Genomic DNA, 15,364 nt, shown 5'->3' with positions numbered 1-15,364 from the left:
GCCATCTTTTAACTTAGTTTCTCTTACTAACAGAAAATACAAATTAGTTCTGAGGAAAAATATTTACTGGGGACATGCAATTAACTATTCATTTCAGGGAATGGCACCAAGTACATGAAAATCATTAAAATACTTTTTTGTTTTTCACCTCACTCTTTGTAGCTGTTTATGTATTTAATGAATCATAATAAGTGTAAGGCCACGGCTGAGGAAATAAAAAATAATGGGTAAGTCTACAAATTAATGTGTTTCCAGATACAGGCTTTCTGTAAGTCTATTCTTGTTCACTCACTGACACTTCAGAAAGTTTCTCCTGAACCTTTCCTCTGTTAATAATTCAAATTACTTGAGGTGAAGTATAATATGTTGGGGGTTTTTTGTTGCCTTATGATTATTTATCCTGATTGCCGTGCTTAGCATTCCCGTTAAAGATTCATATGCTCCAAAAATATGGAGCAGTAAAGGTTTGCAGGGAGACAAGCCTTTTAGACTAATTAAAACTAGCTAAGAACTTACTGAGCAAGTTGAGTGGAATTAAACAGTTAATATTACATCTGGAATTGTTCCTATAAACTAGGAAAGACTTGTAAAAAATTAAGGCAGCTTCCATGGGAGAACGGAAAGGCTTTATCACAAAGAGTATATCCCACTTTGACAGTATTTTGGGAAAAGGATGATTGAACATCCTAATTAGTAATCTGGGTTGCTACAGTACTTAAGAGTGTATTTTTAGCACCTACTAATTTGAGGATGTCCAGTTGGCTTTGGCGAGTGCCTAATTCACATTTTGGAACACTGAGACATCGGAAGTCCCTTTATATGCTTAAATCCTTTTGAAAAATTTGGCCAGGGATATGTACCTGGTTTCAGTGTATGAAGCTTGCTGACTGGAAGTCCCAGTGGGCTGAAGTTCAACAAGTTCTTAAGGCCTTTTACATCCAGAGGATGCAGGAACCTCAGGCAGACTCATGCAGGGGAAAAACGTGAGGGTATATGTACGAAAAGGCTCCTAATCGTAAAGTAAGATTCCTTGTGAACTTAAGTTGCTCACATATTACAGTAGCTACAAAAACCTGCAGTTAACTGTTTCATCTTTTTATTTCTTCAGGGGTTTCAAAATCTCCTTTCATCTTTTCAGATGGGATTCTCTAACAAGCTCAGCACTGGCCTCACGCTGTTCCTGTAGACATCATTGAGGGTGTTATCCTGGGCTTAATAGGAATAATTAGAACAAACCTGAACACTTGGGAAAAATCCCTGTTGACCTGTTGCGTGGTTTCTGACATGTAAAAGTAAATTTTTAAAGGTCTAAGTGAGAAGTAACTTTTTTTGTGAAAAGAGAGGCAACTTCTTCACCTGTAGAAAAAAAAATCAACAAGAAAAAAGCAGACAACACAAGCTTCTCCTTTGAATTATTAAAAAAACCTTCATGTGAGGTACCGCAGTCTTACCTTTGCAGTTCAGTGCATGTTGTTGCCGGTGCTTGTTACTACAAGCTACTTGATTAATCCTGAGGGAGAGGATTCATTTCATCTTTAATGAGATCTAAGAGTATTCAGACTTCAGTCAGGAAATGGTCCAGTGATCCTGTCATGGAGTAACCTTGCTGTATTTCATTTTCTTTTCTATTTGTAGCTGGACAGTGCCACTTCTCTCATCCAGGCAGCTAAAAATCTGATGAACGCTGTGGTTCTTACAGTAAAAGCATCATATGTGGCTTCTACTAAATATCAGAAGGTCTATGGTACTGCTGCAGTGAACTCACCAGTTGTATCTTGGAAGATGAAGGCCCCTGAGAAGAAACCTCTAGTAAAGAGAGAAAAACCAGAAGAGTATCAGACAAGAGTGAGAAGAGGGTCCCAGAAGAAACATATTTCCCCTGTACAGGCCTTAAGTGAATTTAAAGCTATGGATTCATTCTAAACCACTGAGCTTTACCAGGAGGGTTTTATATTCTTTTTGTATGCATACCTGCTGACTCGTATGCGTCTGGCATGGGGTGGGGGGAAGCAGTGTCAATTTGCATGCGACCTGAGACTCTATTGAAGTAACTAACTTTCTGCAATGCCAAAATATAGGGCATTCTCTTCTGATGTTAAATGGACTTATTCCAGGCTTCCTTTTTAACCTAAAGTATAGCATTAAATTGGCCAAAGAATTTGCATCACAGGGGTACGTGTCGGTTAAATAATAAATTCATGTCTAAACCCAGAAATTTTTATGCATGCAAGAAACATTAGGTTGGCAGGTATATTAAGTGAAAAAAAAAAGGAATTGTAATGGTAGACCATAAAGCTTGTATTGCTTCTGTTCCAGTGCAAAAATGTACTAGCCAATATGCTTAAATGTGTGGCCCAATAATTAAATGATATAACTTTTAAGTCATCTTCACTATAGTATGTGAATTTTTAAAACAGATACAAACTAATTCATCTTAAAAATGCTTCTTTTAAACCATACTTCATTCTTTATATTCTAGTAGTGTTATGATTGCTAACATTTCAATTAATCCCATTAATATGACCAGAAGTTTACTTTCGCCAATTGAATTCCTTATGGTGGAGTATGAAGCACAATATGGTGATTGACATTGCCTTTTATATTATGATTATTATTATGATTATTATTATTATATTAGTAATAGAAGACCTGGTGGTGGAATGTTTAGAGACACGGAAACTGACAGTGTGAGAATTTAGCGGCAAATATGTAGGTATAGCTTGGATTACAGGTATCTGACATACCATTGTAACCACTAACTCAATAAACTCATTTAACCTTGGAATCCTCAATATGTCTTGTCTCTTAATGTACACATATCTCCTGCATCATAGTTGATGTAGACAGTGGTTAATTTTGCTTCATGTTTGTTTTGGTTGGTTGGTTGGTTGGGTTTTGGGGTTTTTTTTTGTGAAGGAAAGGCAACATTACATTCATGTCCTCATTTTTTATAACCAGGATAGTCAAACATGGTCAATGGATCAAAAACAGAGTCTAAATTTGAGACAGATTTAAGCCTTGATACATATGAGATATGTTGTTTGGGATTAAATTATTTGTTTAAATACAACACCTCAGAAACAGCATAAAGATAGTTCAATATATCAAACTTATAAGGTTGGCATCTCAGAACCTTGAAAACCATCTGTCGTGCCACACTGGATAGACCTATATAAAGAGCATTGCACAAAGAAATGCAGGATCTACTTTTATTCCCTTTTAGCCCCAACAGCTGGCTTAACTATAGAGTCTGTATTATTGTTATGAAAAGGTCTCGGTGAAAATAAAACAATGAGCATGTATTTATTCTTCTTATAATTAAATACTATTTAAGAGAACATTCATGACCTCATAAGGGGTTTGAAGCACTGTGATAGGGTGCAGTATACTGCCAGTGACATGTATAGCCCTTACACTAAGACATGTTTGGATGCTTGTCTCAGATACTCTGCTTATTCCTCAGAATAGCAAAGTACCAAATTTTGTTCTATTGCCTTCCTACACAATCTATATAAAGGAATGTACTTTCAGAGGCCTTTTAGGAAATTACTATTTTTGCTTTGTTTAGTTGTGCTGTATAATAAAAAGGTTCCCCAATCAGAACTGGATACTGTACACATGATTAAAATACATTAGAAGATGTGGGGAAGTCCTTGAAGAGCTTTCCCTATAACGCCCTTAGTCTGACAATTGCTTGTGGTACCAGTAAACGACCTAAAAGTAATTGGGGTCTTTACAAATGAAATGACAGAGACAAAGGATGGTTACTGTGTTTAAAGAAAGAATAGGAAACCCCAGACAAATAAAAATATCCCAGCATGGTGCATGAAAAAAGAAAATAGGCAATAGGTCACAAATAAAAGTCACAGCACTTCTTGAGAAGTGTTTTGCTCTAAAACCGTGATGGATTAACTAAACAGTTGCTTTAAAATTATGTTGTTGCTCTAAGAGGCATCTCAAACTCAGAAATGTTTAGTAGAAAGGAAGTAGGCAATGACATCTATGACCGTGTCATGTTGAGTCGCCACTGATCAAGGCTCCATGGCTAAAGAGAACTAATAGAAAGTATCCATTATCAGTCACTCAGTCAAAATAGTGACAGTGTCTGCAAAATGCTAGGGAAAATTAGAGTCTGTGAAGGTATAACCCAGAATTATATTGGGCAACTTAATTCATGTGAATTAGAGTCCTACTTTAGGGTGGATTATTTGCCTTCTGAAGGGATCTGTCTGTGCTCTAAATATCTTTATTGGCAGCATGATAAAATTTAGTGCTGACAAGTGAAAAGTAACGCACATGAAAACAAGAACAAAAAACCAACCAGAACATGCCAGTTCAGTGCTCAGCTCATGTAGTAAAGCCAACAGAATGTTAAGATTGATGAGAAGGGGTTTAATAAAGAGGGAAGTATCAGGTGATACTGTACAGCGGGGATGTGCCTATGTTTGAATACTTGAAGCAGTTTTATCAACTCGTGAAAGAAGAAATGGTATAGAATGGAAATGTACATGGAAATATGAGAGGGATTACTAAGTCTGGAATTGCTTTCATATAAGGAGAAAATAAATAAGGTAAGAGTCTCCAATTTCTTCAGGCTATGAGATGACTAAATAAGGAACAAGTAATCACTGGACCTTTTAACTCAAAAATTGGGGATGAAACAATGAATTACCAAACAGCAAGTTCAATATTTAAAAAAATACATTTTTTTCTTAAAATAAGTCAATTTTGGAATTAATTTTCACAACGCCACAGTTGCCACAATGTTAACAATTCCATTGACTAGAACAACAAAGAATTCACCCCACAGACTTTCCATCTTGAAATCTTGCAGATCTTAAAGAGCTAGAAGAGCTTTAAATCCAATAGAAATTGTAAGCATAAAATAATGTGTGTGGATTTTGTTTACTACAGCCAGTCCTCTACTGAGGTAAGGGAACTCATATCACCAGCACAGCGTAATGAAGATCTGCTTCACCTCTGCAGCCTTTGGTCAGAAAGCTGCAGCTGTTTCTTGTGACTGTCACCTGGGTTCACAAGCCAAATGTATGGGTACCATACGTATTCCTATATACTTAAAACCTTGACAATTTTCTCTTCAAATTGTGCCTGCAATGCCAGAGAAACAATTACATTGCTGCTTCTAGAAATTACAATCATATATTTCTTGATGACGGAATTTAGTTATTTTAAAATAATTGTTTCCAGCAAATGAATGTACAGCAGGAAACTGGTCTGTAGATCAGCGTGGATGTCAGACAGGCATCCCTGAGCTAGGAGCAGTTTCTATCCTGCTGTGGTCTTCCATGCTGTGGTCACTCTTCCTGTTATTCACATGCCAGGAATTGTTTTTTCTTTATGAGAAGATAGAAGCCCAAATTAAAAGACCGAGCTATATGCTTCTTCCAGAAATGGCTATATCTTTTGACCTGTGGCCATGAGGAGAAGACTAGAGGAAGGGGGTTGGCTCACTTCCTGTCTTAATAAAATATGGGAAAGGGGGCTAGAAGAATATTTAAGTTTATGATATACTCGTTCAGCAAGAACAGCAGCCAATTTCTGAATTAAGAAGTCTGAGAAAACAGAAAGCCTGAGAACATTTAGATAACTTTCAAAATAATTTTCCTAAAATTATTTTTTCCTTAGCAGTTTATTTATTAAATAAATAATTTCAAAGTGAGAATAAGAGTTAAAATAGCTAAATATGTATTCTAGGTCAAGGAGCTAGTAGTCAAGGGACTACTGAGCAAGATGTCTTACTGCAAAGGAACAGAGGTTTTGGATGGGGCAAAGAAATTAAAACCGAGTGTAGTAAAATAACTTAGGACATTACTCATACATAGCACTTCCTTATCCTTAATCCCTGGTGATCTCAATTACATTATTAAATTTATACATGAGTTTAAGTACTTGGCTGCATATTAATGATAGTATTTGTATGCTTAAAGTTGAACAAATGCTTTGATAACAAGGAAGCAGGGGATAAAGCTCTGCACAGAATCACTTTGATCCAGTATTTTCTTGCTGCTCTGTCCTTAGAGTGTGAAATACCGATCAATAGTTCAGGTTTTTTACATTTTAAAAAGAGGTGGACCAAGGTGTGGAAATGTGATGGGAAACAATCCCACAAAGACAAAAATACTGGGTGGATATTTTTATATCTAGCACATTGGTTTATATCGCCACATGAAAGCTGACTGAAATCAGTTTCCTGTGTCTCTGTGACACTCAAGTTTAATGCTGTATAAGGTATATAGGCTTAAAATGACATTTCTGCATGTAATAATGTAGATTTCAATGGGATTTTCAAGCAAAAACCAAGTGGGTTGTTTTTGTTGTTGGTTGTTGTTTTTTTAAATTAACCCCCCCAGTATAAATCTAGATTGAAGGCTTATAACAGAAATAAAGTGATGTATCTCCTTTCACTCTATTTATAAACATGCCGTCAAACAGCCTTTCAGATCAGACTTGGTTGTTCGGTTAATTTTGCAAGGCAGAGGATAAATACGTGTCTGGAGAAAGAAGGAAACTGGAACAGGGAAAGAGGAGATTTTTTTCATTTGAACCTCATCAGTAGTTTGTCCGGGAGAGAAAGGTCACAGCTGAAGCTATGTTCAAGGACAGACACATTATCCCATGTCATCTTAGCAGTGAATTTAAGCATCTCTTTGGAAGTTCAGCACATATTGAACTTGCTGGTGAACTGCACCTGCAGACATCAGGAGTAGCCAAGAATTTTTCTGGTTTCTCACTGAATGACCAAGTGCATCCTCAAGCAAGGGTTCACACATTTCTCCTGCTTTAGATATTTTTCCCTTTATGACTCATTTAACACCAGGCTATGGAGAACTTGACAGCTTGATAAATGCTGTGGGAGGTAGAAATGTATTTTCGTGCTCTAGTTATACCTTTAAAGGAATAAATATTTAATTACTTGGGTGATGCTTCCTTCTTTTGATAACGTTAGGTGTGGTGTCAAAGGTGAGTAGCTGTTACCCAGTATTAGCCTCATCTTTTTGGGAAAAATTTCAAAGTTCTGTTGTTTGGTAATTCCTGTGTGATAATGGACTTGAAAAGGGATGCATCTTTGCAGAATGTAAAATGTTTATACTTACCTGCTTTATCCCAGCTCACAAAAAGTTAAATATAAGGAAGAAATAGAAACAAAGTTGTTTCCAAAGCCTCCTAGAATATTGAGAGGTAATGACTTTGCTAGGAGCATGTATTCGATCTATGTGCTGGTTTTGGCTGGAATGGAGTTATTTTATTCACAGTAGCTAGTAGGGGCTATGTTTTGGATTTGTGCTGGAAACAGTGCTGATAACTCAGGGATGTTTTAGCTACTACTGAGCAGCACTTGTGCTGGCTCTCATCCCACCCCACCAGCAAGGGGGCTGGGGTGCACAAGGAGCTGGGAGGGGGCACAGCTAACCCCAGGGACATCCCATACCATATCACATCATGCTCAGCTTATAAACTGGGGGGAGAAGGAGGAAGGGGATGGGACAATGCTGGGAGTGATGGTGTTTGTTTTCCCAAACCTCTGTTACATATGCTGGAGCCCGGCTGTCCAGGGGATGGCTAAGCCTGCCTGCCCGTGGGGAGTGGGGAATGAATTCCTTGTACTGCTTCACTGGCATATGTGGCTTTTGCTTTTACCTGTTAAACTGTCTTTATCTCAGTCCACAGGTTTTCTCACTTTTACCCTCCCGATTCTCTCCCCCATCCTGGTGTGGGGCCAATGAGCGAGCAGCTGTGTGGGGCTCAGTTGCCAGCTGGGGTAAAACCACACCTATTCCTTTTTTTTTTCTGCAACATTTAATGCAGAAATTATAAAAAAGAGATCCTTTGGTCTGCATTTGTAGGAGGACATATTAAATTGTCTTAATGACTATCTTCTTGCTGAACCATAGATTTGTCTGCTAACAGGACAATAAATGGGGGGGGGGGGAATCAAAATTTTTATCTTAATTTCTCTTAATCTATTTGCTGATTTTTCTTTCAGCGTGTGGTTTTATTTATGTGTACTTTGTGTATGTGTGCATGCACACAGAAAAATTCCCAGGTTACACAGAGATTTAAATAGACAAAAATCTACCAGGTAACAACCTTCTCCCCAGGAAGCAGGTCTTGCCTTCATTTAGCTGGAATATCACAAGGATGCCACCAGAGCTTCTGCGTGGGCTGTTTGAGTTTTGAAGATCACTGAAGATCCCAATACCTGACTTCTCAAATATATTCATGTATATATAGGTATGTATGTATATGCATGTTTGGTGGTTTTGTTGGGGTTTTTTTGGGTGTATGGAAGTCAAGCCTAGTTCAGTTAACCATAGGCTCCTTGTTTTCGTTAGATTGCCAGCAGTGTTACTGCCTGGCATTACTCAGGCTTATGCAGCCCAGTGTCTGGAACTGCAGGAGCTAACAGAGATCCTGCTCGTTGTCATATACAATTTTCATTATTAATTAGGCCATGGTCTATAACTGAGACCATAAGGAAGATCCATTATTTGGGCGATAATTGTGGAATAAATTAAGATCACTAGACTTTGTCATAGAGCTATGTGAAGCCTAGGTGCCTCTTAGTTTCATTTGTCCCTGAAGACAGGCTTTTAAATCTGCAGTATGCACAGCTAACAGAGCAGAGCAGCTCTGTGGTATTGCAGGGAGACTTTTATTTGCCCTGTGGAAAATAGCTCCTCTGGTTTTCCCTTGTGCCTTGAACTAAGCTGATTTGGGTGCTTACACCCTTGTATATGTTGTGGGGGCAAGGGGGATATTTATCACCTCTATCACTGGCAAGATGTCTCAAAAATCACATTAGCTGGATATCATGCACCTTGGGAGATCCCTTCCACTGGCAGCACTTTAAACCACAGATTTATGTTTGTGTGGATTGGTGGAAACTTTACCTGCCTGCAATCACAGGGTGTGCTACATGTTACATACCAGCTATATCGCACATTGAGTATTAGTCACCATTCCATTTTCTCAATGTATTTATTTGCAAGTGCTTCTATTGCTTTTAGAAATCATCTTTATTTTTCTTTATAACAGTGACTTGTCAAATGATTAAGTGGGGAAAAAAGAAACTCCCCTTACAACTCGGCACCTATTTTGCATGTACACAATCTGAAAGAAATATTTATGTGGAGGAGAAGGAGTGGTGTAAGTTCTTAAATCATAGGTATTTTCTCAAGTTACAAAAACTGTGTTGGGTGAGATCCTGCTAGTTATTTTTTCTTTTTCTATATTTCTTTCTAATTTCCTTCCTTGTTTTGACTGATCAGTTTCTACCTATTATTTCTCTTTTACAGGTAAACTTTGCCCATCTCATCATGAAGAAGCTGTAGTGCAAGTTTACACACAAGTGTTATGGACAGGAGGGCTCATCTAAAGCATGGAACACTGGAGAGTCCCATGACTGCAGGTGACTTGGGATAACTGTTCCACCTGTTAAAATTTTAGGGCTGGTGTTTGAGTTTTGCACAATCAGGGCATTTTTCTAATTTCTTTACTTTTTTTTTTTTTAAAGAGTCACATAAAGGGATTTATATATGATATCTGTATGACAGCATTTGTGTGAAAGCCATTATATTTTGTACCTTGAAAACTTTCAGATTAGTTTCTGTGAGAGGAGGAGGAGGAGAAAAAGCATTTTGCACTAGTGCCTCTAGAAAGACAATCTGGAATGAAGTGTAAAAAACAAATCCTGAGACAAAATAGGAAATGGACTGGTATAGTCATCTCAGAGTGCTGTCAGGGTCATGTAAAAGATGCCTATTTCCTTGAAAATAAGTAAAGAAAAAGTTTAAAAAAAACTTCAGAGAAATATTTATATGAATGCAGCTTATTTAATGTAATATTTTGAAGAGAAGTAAAGGTGGCTTTATAATTTAAAATTTCGGAAAGCTTAAGGAAGAATGTAAGAACCACAAGGTTTTAATTAATCTTCAGTGTCTCTCTCCACCCCTTTTCATTGTCCTAAGGACTCGTCATGGTGATGCCAGCAGTCAGATGAGCACATCATATTTACCCAAGCTGATGCAATGTTTCCCAACCTGACTTTGTGTAATTACCATGGGTCCACAGAACAGTGTTTGGACAGGTACCAGCATTGCTGCTGCAAGAGTCTTCTGCAGGATTTTAGAGCTGGACCAGCCTTATTCCATCTAGACATCAACATTTGGCTCCTAAAGCTGGTGTGTGGCCATGCAGGGTCAGGATGAGGCAGGCAGAGGGCTATAACCCCTGCAGAGACCCAGGCTCTAGCAGGCATAGCATCACTCTGTCTGTGATCCACAGACAGGGCAAATATGTTCCCCCATATATTCAGAAGAAGAAAATAAAAGGGAAAAAAAAATAAACCAACAAACCAAAAAACCCAAACAAAACCTTCTGCAAAGGTTTTATGTAATTTCTCAGACTAAAAGAGCCCTAAACCACCATGGCTGCTCCTTCCCTTGAATGAGAAGTAGATAATGGAGACTCCCACTTAACCCAGTTGTTGGTAAGAAAACCAAAACTGTGTCAGGAATGAATCTAAGTATACACCCACAGAGATACTGACAGGTAAACCAGTAATCTGTGTTAATTTGTTAAACACATTTCATCAGTGGAAAGAACATTTTTTTGCACTGTTGTGAGTTGAATTTTCAGACACACATTGTTACTGCATCCTACTTTATCACCATCAATTTCTTCAGCTATTTTTTATTCATCTAGTGCAATTTCTAAGAACCTTTTAAAAACTTAATGTGCTTGACAGGAGAAAAAAACAAAAGTTATGAAAAACACGCCAAAAAAAAAAAAGGGAAACAAAATAAACCAAAAAACCACCCTGATACTCATTTATCTGTCTCTTGATTCTTCCACATATCAGATCTAGCAGTATCATAGCATAAACCAAACACACAACACCTGCAACTCACCTCCTTAAAGGGCTACACTCTGTGATCACCATCTTTCCAAGTCAAACTATTTCCAGATAATGGGATTTGTGGATTACAGGAATTTTTTTAAGTCTAGGTCTGAAATTACATTGTACATGTAAAGTGACTTCATGGATAAAGATTTTCACATTAGGATTCCATTGGCCAGGCTGAATCTAGGTAAAAACAAATTAAATTGAGAAAAAATGGCCCAACTCATGTTCCTATATCATGAGTTGTGTCTAACTAGTCACAACAATTTTTAAGTTCTTTCCTTCAGCTATAGAAGATAAAGCAGAAAGGTGCTTCCAGCCTCAAATATAACTAAAAGGCTGACATTTGTCTCCATTTCAGAAGCTACTGCCTTGATTTAATGAAGATGTGAAGAAATCACTCTTGAAATGACTTTTTTTTTCTTAATCTCTTTTTCAAATGCTTTCCAGACCTAAAGAAAAAGAAAATTATTAGGGCAGTTCCAAAGCCTGTTAATTTATACTGTTCTTACTAACAAAAACGTCTGACTGAGAATATGGTTTGTTAATTGACCTTATAGTTGACCTGTAGAGCATCATGTGTTGGGCATACTAAGTTGTCCCATGATAATTCCCTCCTCATCAAGGCTTATTGCTTTAGTGCAGCTCATTAGGAAATGAGGACGTAAATTAAACTTGAAAAGAGAAATGGAAATGCTGAAGTTGATGTGGGAATAGCTCAGAGTATGTTGCATGCTGCAGAGGGTAAACTGGCCTTTGCTTCCTTACGCCTTGGCTAGAGATGCATTTATTTAGGAGTTACACCTCCCATTAAATTTAATTGCTTCCCCTGAGGCTCTCTTGGTAAAAGCCTGCTTAGGTGAAGGAGAGGTGCTTCCTGTCTGGGAAGCAGTATGTGGTGAAGGTATGGCTATTGGCAAGGGAGAGATTCACATTAATCTGCTTGGTATGTACACTTGCTTCCTGCAAAGGTGATGGTAGGGGCTGCAAAGGCTCATAGTCAGATTGCTAGATATAGCTGAGCTGGAAAACAGAATATGCTTTTTGTGATATGACAAAGGTTACTTAACTTGTTCACCTGTATTCACAGCATTTCTGCAGGAAACAATGAGCTAACAGAACTCATTCAGAAGTTAATTTCATTTATTATTGATGAGCTATTTCAGATTGCAGAGCAGTTTTATTTTTCAATTCAGGATTGGTGTTTCTTATTCAAGAAGTCTTTCCTATGTTACTAATTCAATTATACAGAGCACCTTGCTTCTTAATGTTTTGCTTTTGGATTATTCTCACTCCTTCCAAAGCCATCAGATTCTAGGTTTGCAGTCAAGCTATTGAAAGCTCTCATCTTGCTTAAATAAATACTTGATTACTAATGGTTTTATCGATGTAAAACTCCCTAGCATTGTGTCTCAAGTATAGCCACTTTGATGTTGTGTGGTGTTTTTTGTTTCTCCCCCCTGCCTCAGCATTTTGTGTTCAGGAAGAAGCATCATTATTTATGTTAACTAATTGGGTGGGTACCTTATAATACTGCCCTGTGATAGCATCAGAAAGCTTTTGTGGTAGCCTGATAGAGGCTACTGAGTAGCAGATAGAGGAAATGTTGTCAGCTTGATCACATGTGTCTGCAAGAGAAAGTTTGGGCCAAGTGCCTCTATAGCACAAAGGTTTCACTAAAGCAGGATATTATCATGGATTATCTCACAATATGCAGAAGAGTCCAGGCTGTAGCCTAGTTTCTCTTCACCATGTTGTTTTCTGACGTTGTGTCTACCTTGGAGATAACCAAACTGGTTGTGCCTGAGTTGCATTTGAAACCAGAAGCAGTATAACTGCATCACAGCTGTATTCTGTGCAAGGAAAACCCTGATAAACAGCATTATTACACTGGCTGAAAGAAGCCCAAGTTATTCAGGGTTGCAACACAGAAAAGACACAATTTTATTTTCTTTATAGTAATCTTTCCAAAGGAGAACAAAACAACTTTAAATCAAGATTCATTAGAATACGTGCCATAATATTTCTTAACATAACTAAAATGCAAAAATGTCTTGACCAAACAGGATAGGCATAAAAAAGCAATACAAGCAAATTTGCCTTTGCCCACTGCATTCTTGCAGGTGGTTGCTTGCGTTCAGATGTAGTTTCACTCAGTCACTGGTTTTCAGACTGGCAGCAAACACAGTCCTCAAAGATTCTACCTTCCCATCCCCTTCAGTGCCTGCACTGCACATGCACTGCCTGCATGGCACAGCTCTTCTTCTCCCTCACTGCTCCCTTTCTTTTCCTTTTTCTTTTGGCCCCATTCTATAGCCTGATTTTCCCTTTCTCCAGGGAGGATCTACTTCAGCCCACAACCGTTCCCAGCATTTCCTTATCTACTCAAAGCTGGTTTGAGGTCATCTGCCCCATGCTGTGTTGCAAGGTGAAGACATGATCCCCATCACAGGTATGTGAATTATGACTGTCAAAAGTAGAGCTATTCCATACCATCTTCAAAGCATTATTTGTCAGAAGTAAAATGTTCCTTCTGGATTTTACACACTATAGTGATTATATTGTGGAAAGGGTTAGTAGCTTTTTCTGTATTATCTTGTTATAATGCACTCAGCAATGGACCTTGAGACCCTCTTTGCTAAACCCCCTTGTTCAGTTTGCTGCTGGGGTACCTAGAAGTAACTTGGGTGGGATACCTCGGGAAAACACCTGAGGGGCTCCCCACTGTGGGCCAGCAGCATCAGGCCAGAAGAGATTTCTCTTCTATTTCTTTGCAGAAGTTTTGAGACACCCTTTGTTTCCCAGCTACTTCAAGCTTGAAATGGTCTGTGCTTTCCCTTACTTTGGCCCTGTTGTTTTTTTGGGGGGTTAGATATAGGGGGGTGTGTGTGTTTTGTTTTTGGTATTGGGTTTGGGTGGGGTTTTTTTGCATATGGTTGATGTCTTGTTGAAGTATAATTTCTCTAAGAAGACTTTGATGAGAAATTAGTTTCTATGTTTTATGTGACAGGGACGCATGTGCCCTGCTGAACTGGAGTTGTGCCTTGCATGGCACAGCTCTTACTGTGGGAACCAACCACCCAGCATTGGCCCTCTTAGCAACAGCTTCCTTTGCCTGTAAATCTTTTTTTCTAGGCTTTTAATCTCTCATAAGGACAGACAGACCCTGAAGCACTAGTGTATTTGTTATAGTCACTTGGCTGGCTCCATTTCTAGGCCAGTGGCTTTGTAAGACTCACAAAACTTGCTTGCAGTCTGCAGTATAGAAATGCATATGCTGACTAACGATAAACTGTTGGGTTGTTTTCTGCAAGTAGGGCATAAAAACCAGTATTGGGGCATCTAACATAAATATTTGGGTTAGGCTGGAATCGGAGGTGCAGCTAAGCTTTCCTAAAATGTCAGCTTGCTTAAAAAGAAGTCTTGCAGATGTGAGAGCTGGTGGTGGAGGTGGCAAAGAAAAGCAGACCATCATTGAAAAGTAGAGGTGGATATAAGTTGATCTGGTTTCTTCAAAATACTCAGAACTTCTAATCTAAATGGCGATGTTTTAGCTTGCCTGTTGGGAGCAAGTTTGGTGTTGCAGATTTTCATGCTGCCTGGTCTGTGTGTTCAGGATAAATCCCTGGCTGCAGCACATAGACCATTGGCCCCGGCTGAGCAGGTTTCGTACCAGAAGCAGCCTGTGTGTAATAGCATGAATCTCGGGGAAGGTTTGTTTAACCTCTTTGCTTTGCTTTTATTCTTAACTTCTGTCTGCCTGTCTCATTAACCTGCGTGATCTGATTGTATGGCTGTATGAGCACAGAAGCTCTCTGTCTGAGGAAGCTTCAGAAACAACTCTAAATTTTATAAGCGATCAATAAATTGCAAAAGACCCACTTCTGAAGTCATACATACATATCAACAAATAGGAACTTCAGAAATATGCTATGTAAAATCTCTATCCACAATTAATTCAGTTTTAAATTCCATATGTTGGCAGATTAGGCGCAGTAAAGAATGGCTAACACTAAAGCCATGAATCATATCACCAATGTTGCAGCCCCTTATGAAGAATTTTATCAGGAGATTATATTAACCTTATTTGAAATTGTCACAAACATCCTTTATTATAATTATCTTTGCCTGAGGTTCTGTTAAGAAACCATGTATCATTTTGTAATACAAATGCTTCATAACTGTGGATTCTTATCCTGTGCAGTAACATTAAAGTGACTTTATATCCCTTATGTGTACAAATTAAAAAGAAGAAAATTCAAAATACCCTCTCTTTAGCATAAATTGCCTATAAATATTTTGTCACAATGACCCTTCAGTCATAAATTAGCTTGGTTTATGCTATGCTGACACTGAATAAAGATCTTGTTCTCATACATCTGTTTTCTCTAACAGTAGTGATTTGACCAAGATTTAAATTTGCACTAGCAAGGACATCTT

General features: G+C 38.2%; 1 protein-coding gene across 2 annotated transcripts in view; it reads left to right on the top strand.

The window, feature by feature from the left end:
- Nucleotides 1-2,785, top strand: part of CTNNA2 (catenin alpha 2) — a 515,269-nt gene extending 512,484 nt beyond the window's left edge. For both annotated transcript variants that reach the window (XM_056359915.1, XM_056359905.1), the window contains one exon: nucleotides 1,636-2,785. In XM_056359915.1, coding sequence (XP_056215890.1) covers nucleotides 1,636-1,923 — 288 coding nt within the window. In that variant the 3' untranslated portion in view covers nucleotides 1,924-2,785. The remainder of the gene's footprint in view (nucleotides 1-1,635) is intronic.
- The last annotated feature ends 12,579 nt before the right edge of the window (nucleotides 2,786-15,364 follow it).

The sequence above is a fragment of the Falco biarmicus genome, chromosome 1, assembly GCF_023638135.1.
Source record: "Falco biarmicus isolate bFalBia1 chromosome 1, bFalBia1.pri, whole genome shotgun sequence".
Taxonomy (NCBI): Eukaryota; Metazoa; Chordata; class Aves; order Falconiformes; family Falconidae; genus Falco; species Falco biarmicus.
The sequence above is the reverse complement of the archived record's forward strand: the minus strand, read 5'-3'. Positions and strand labels throughout refer to the sequence as shown.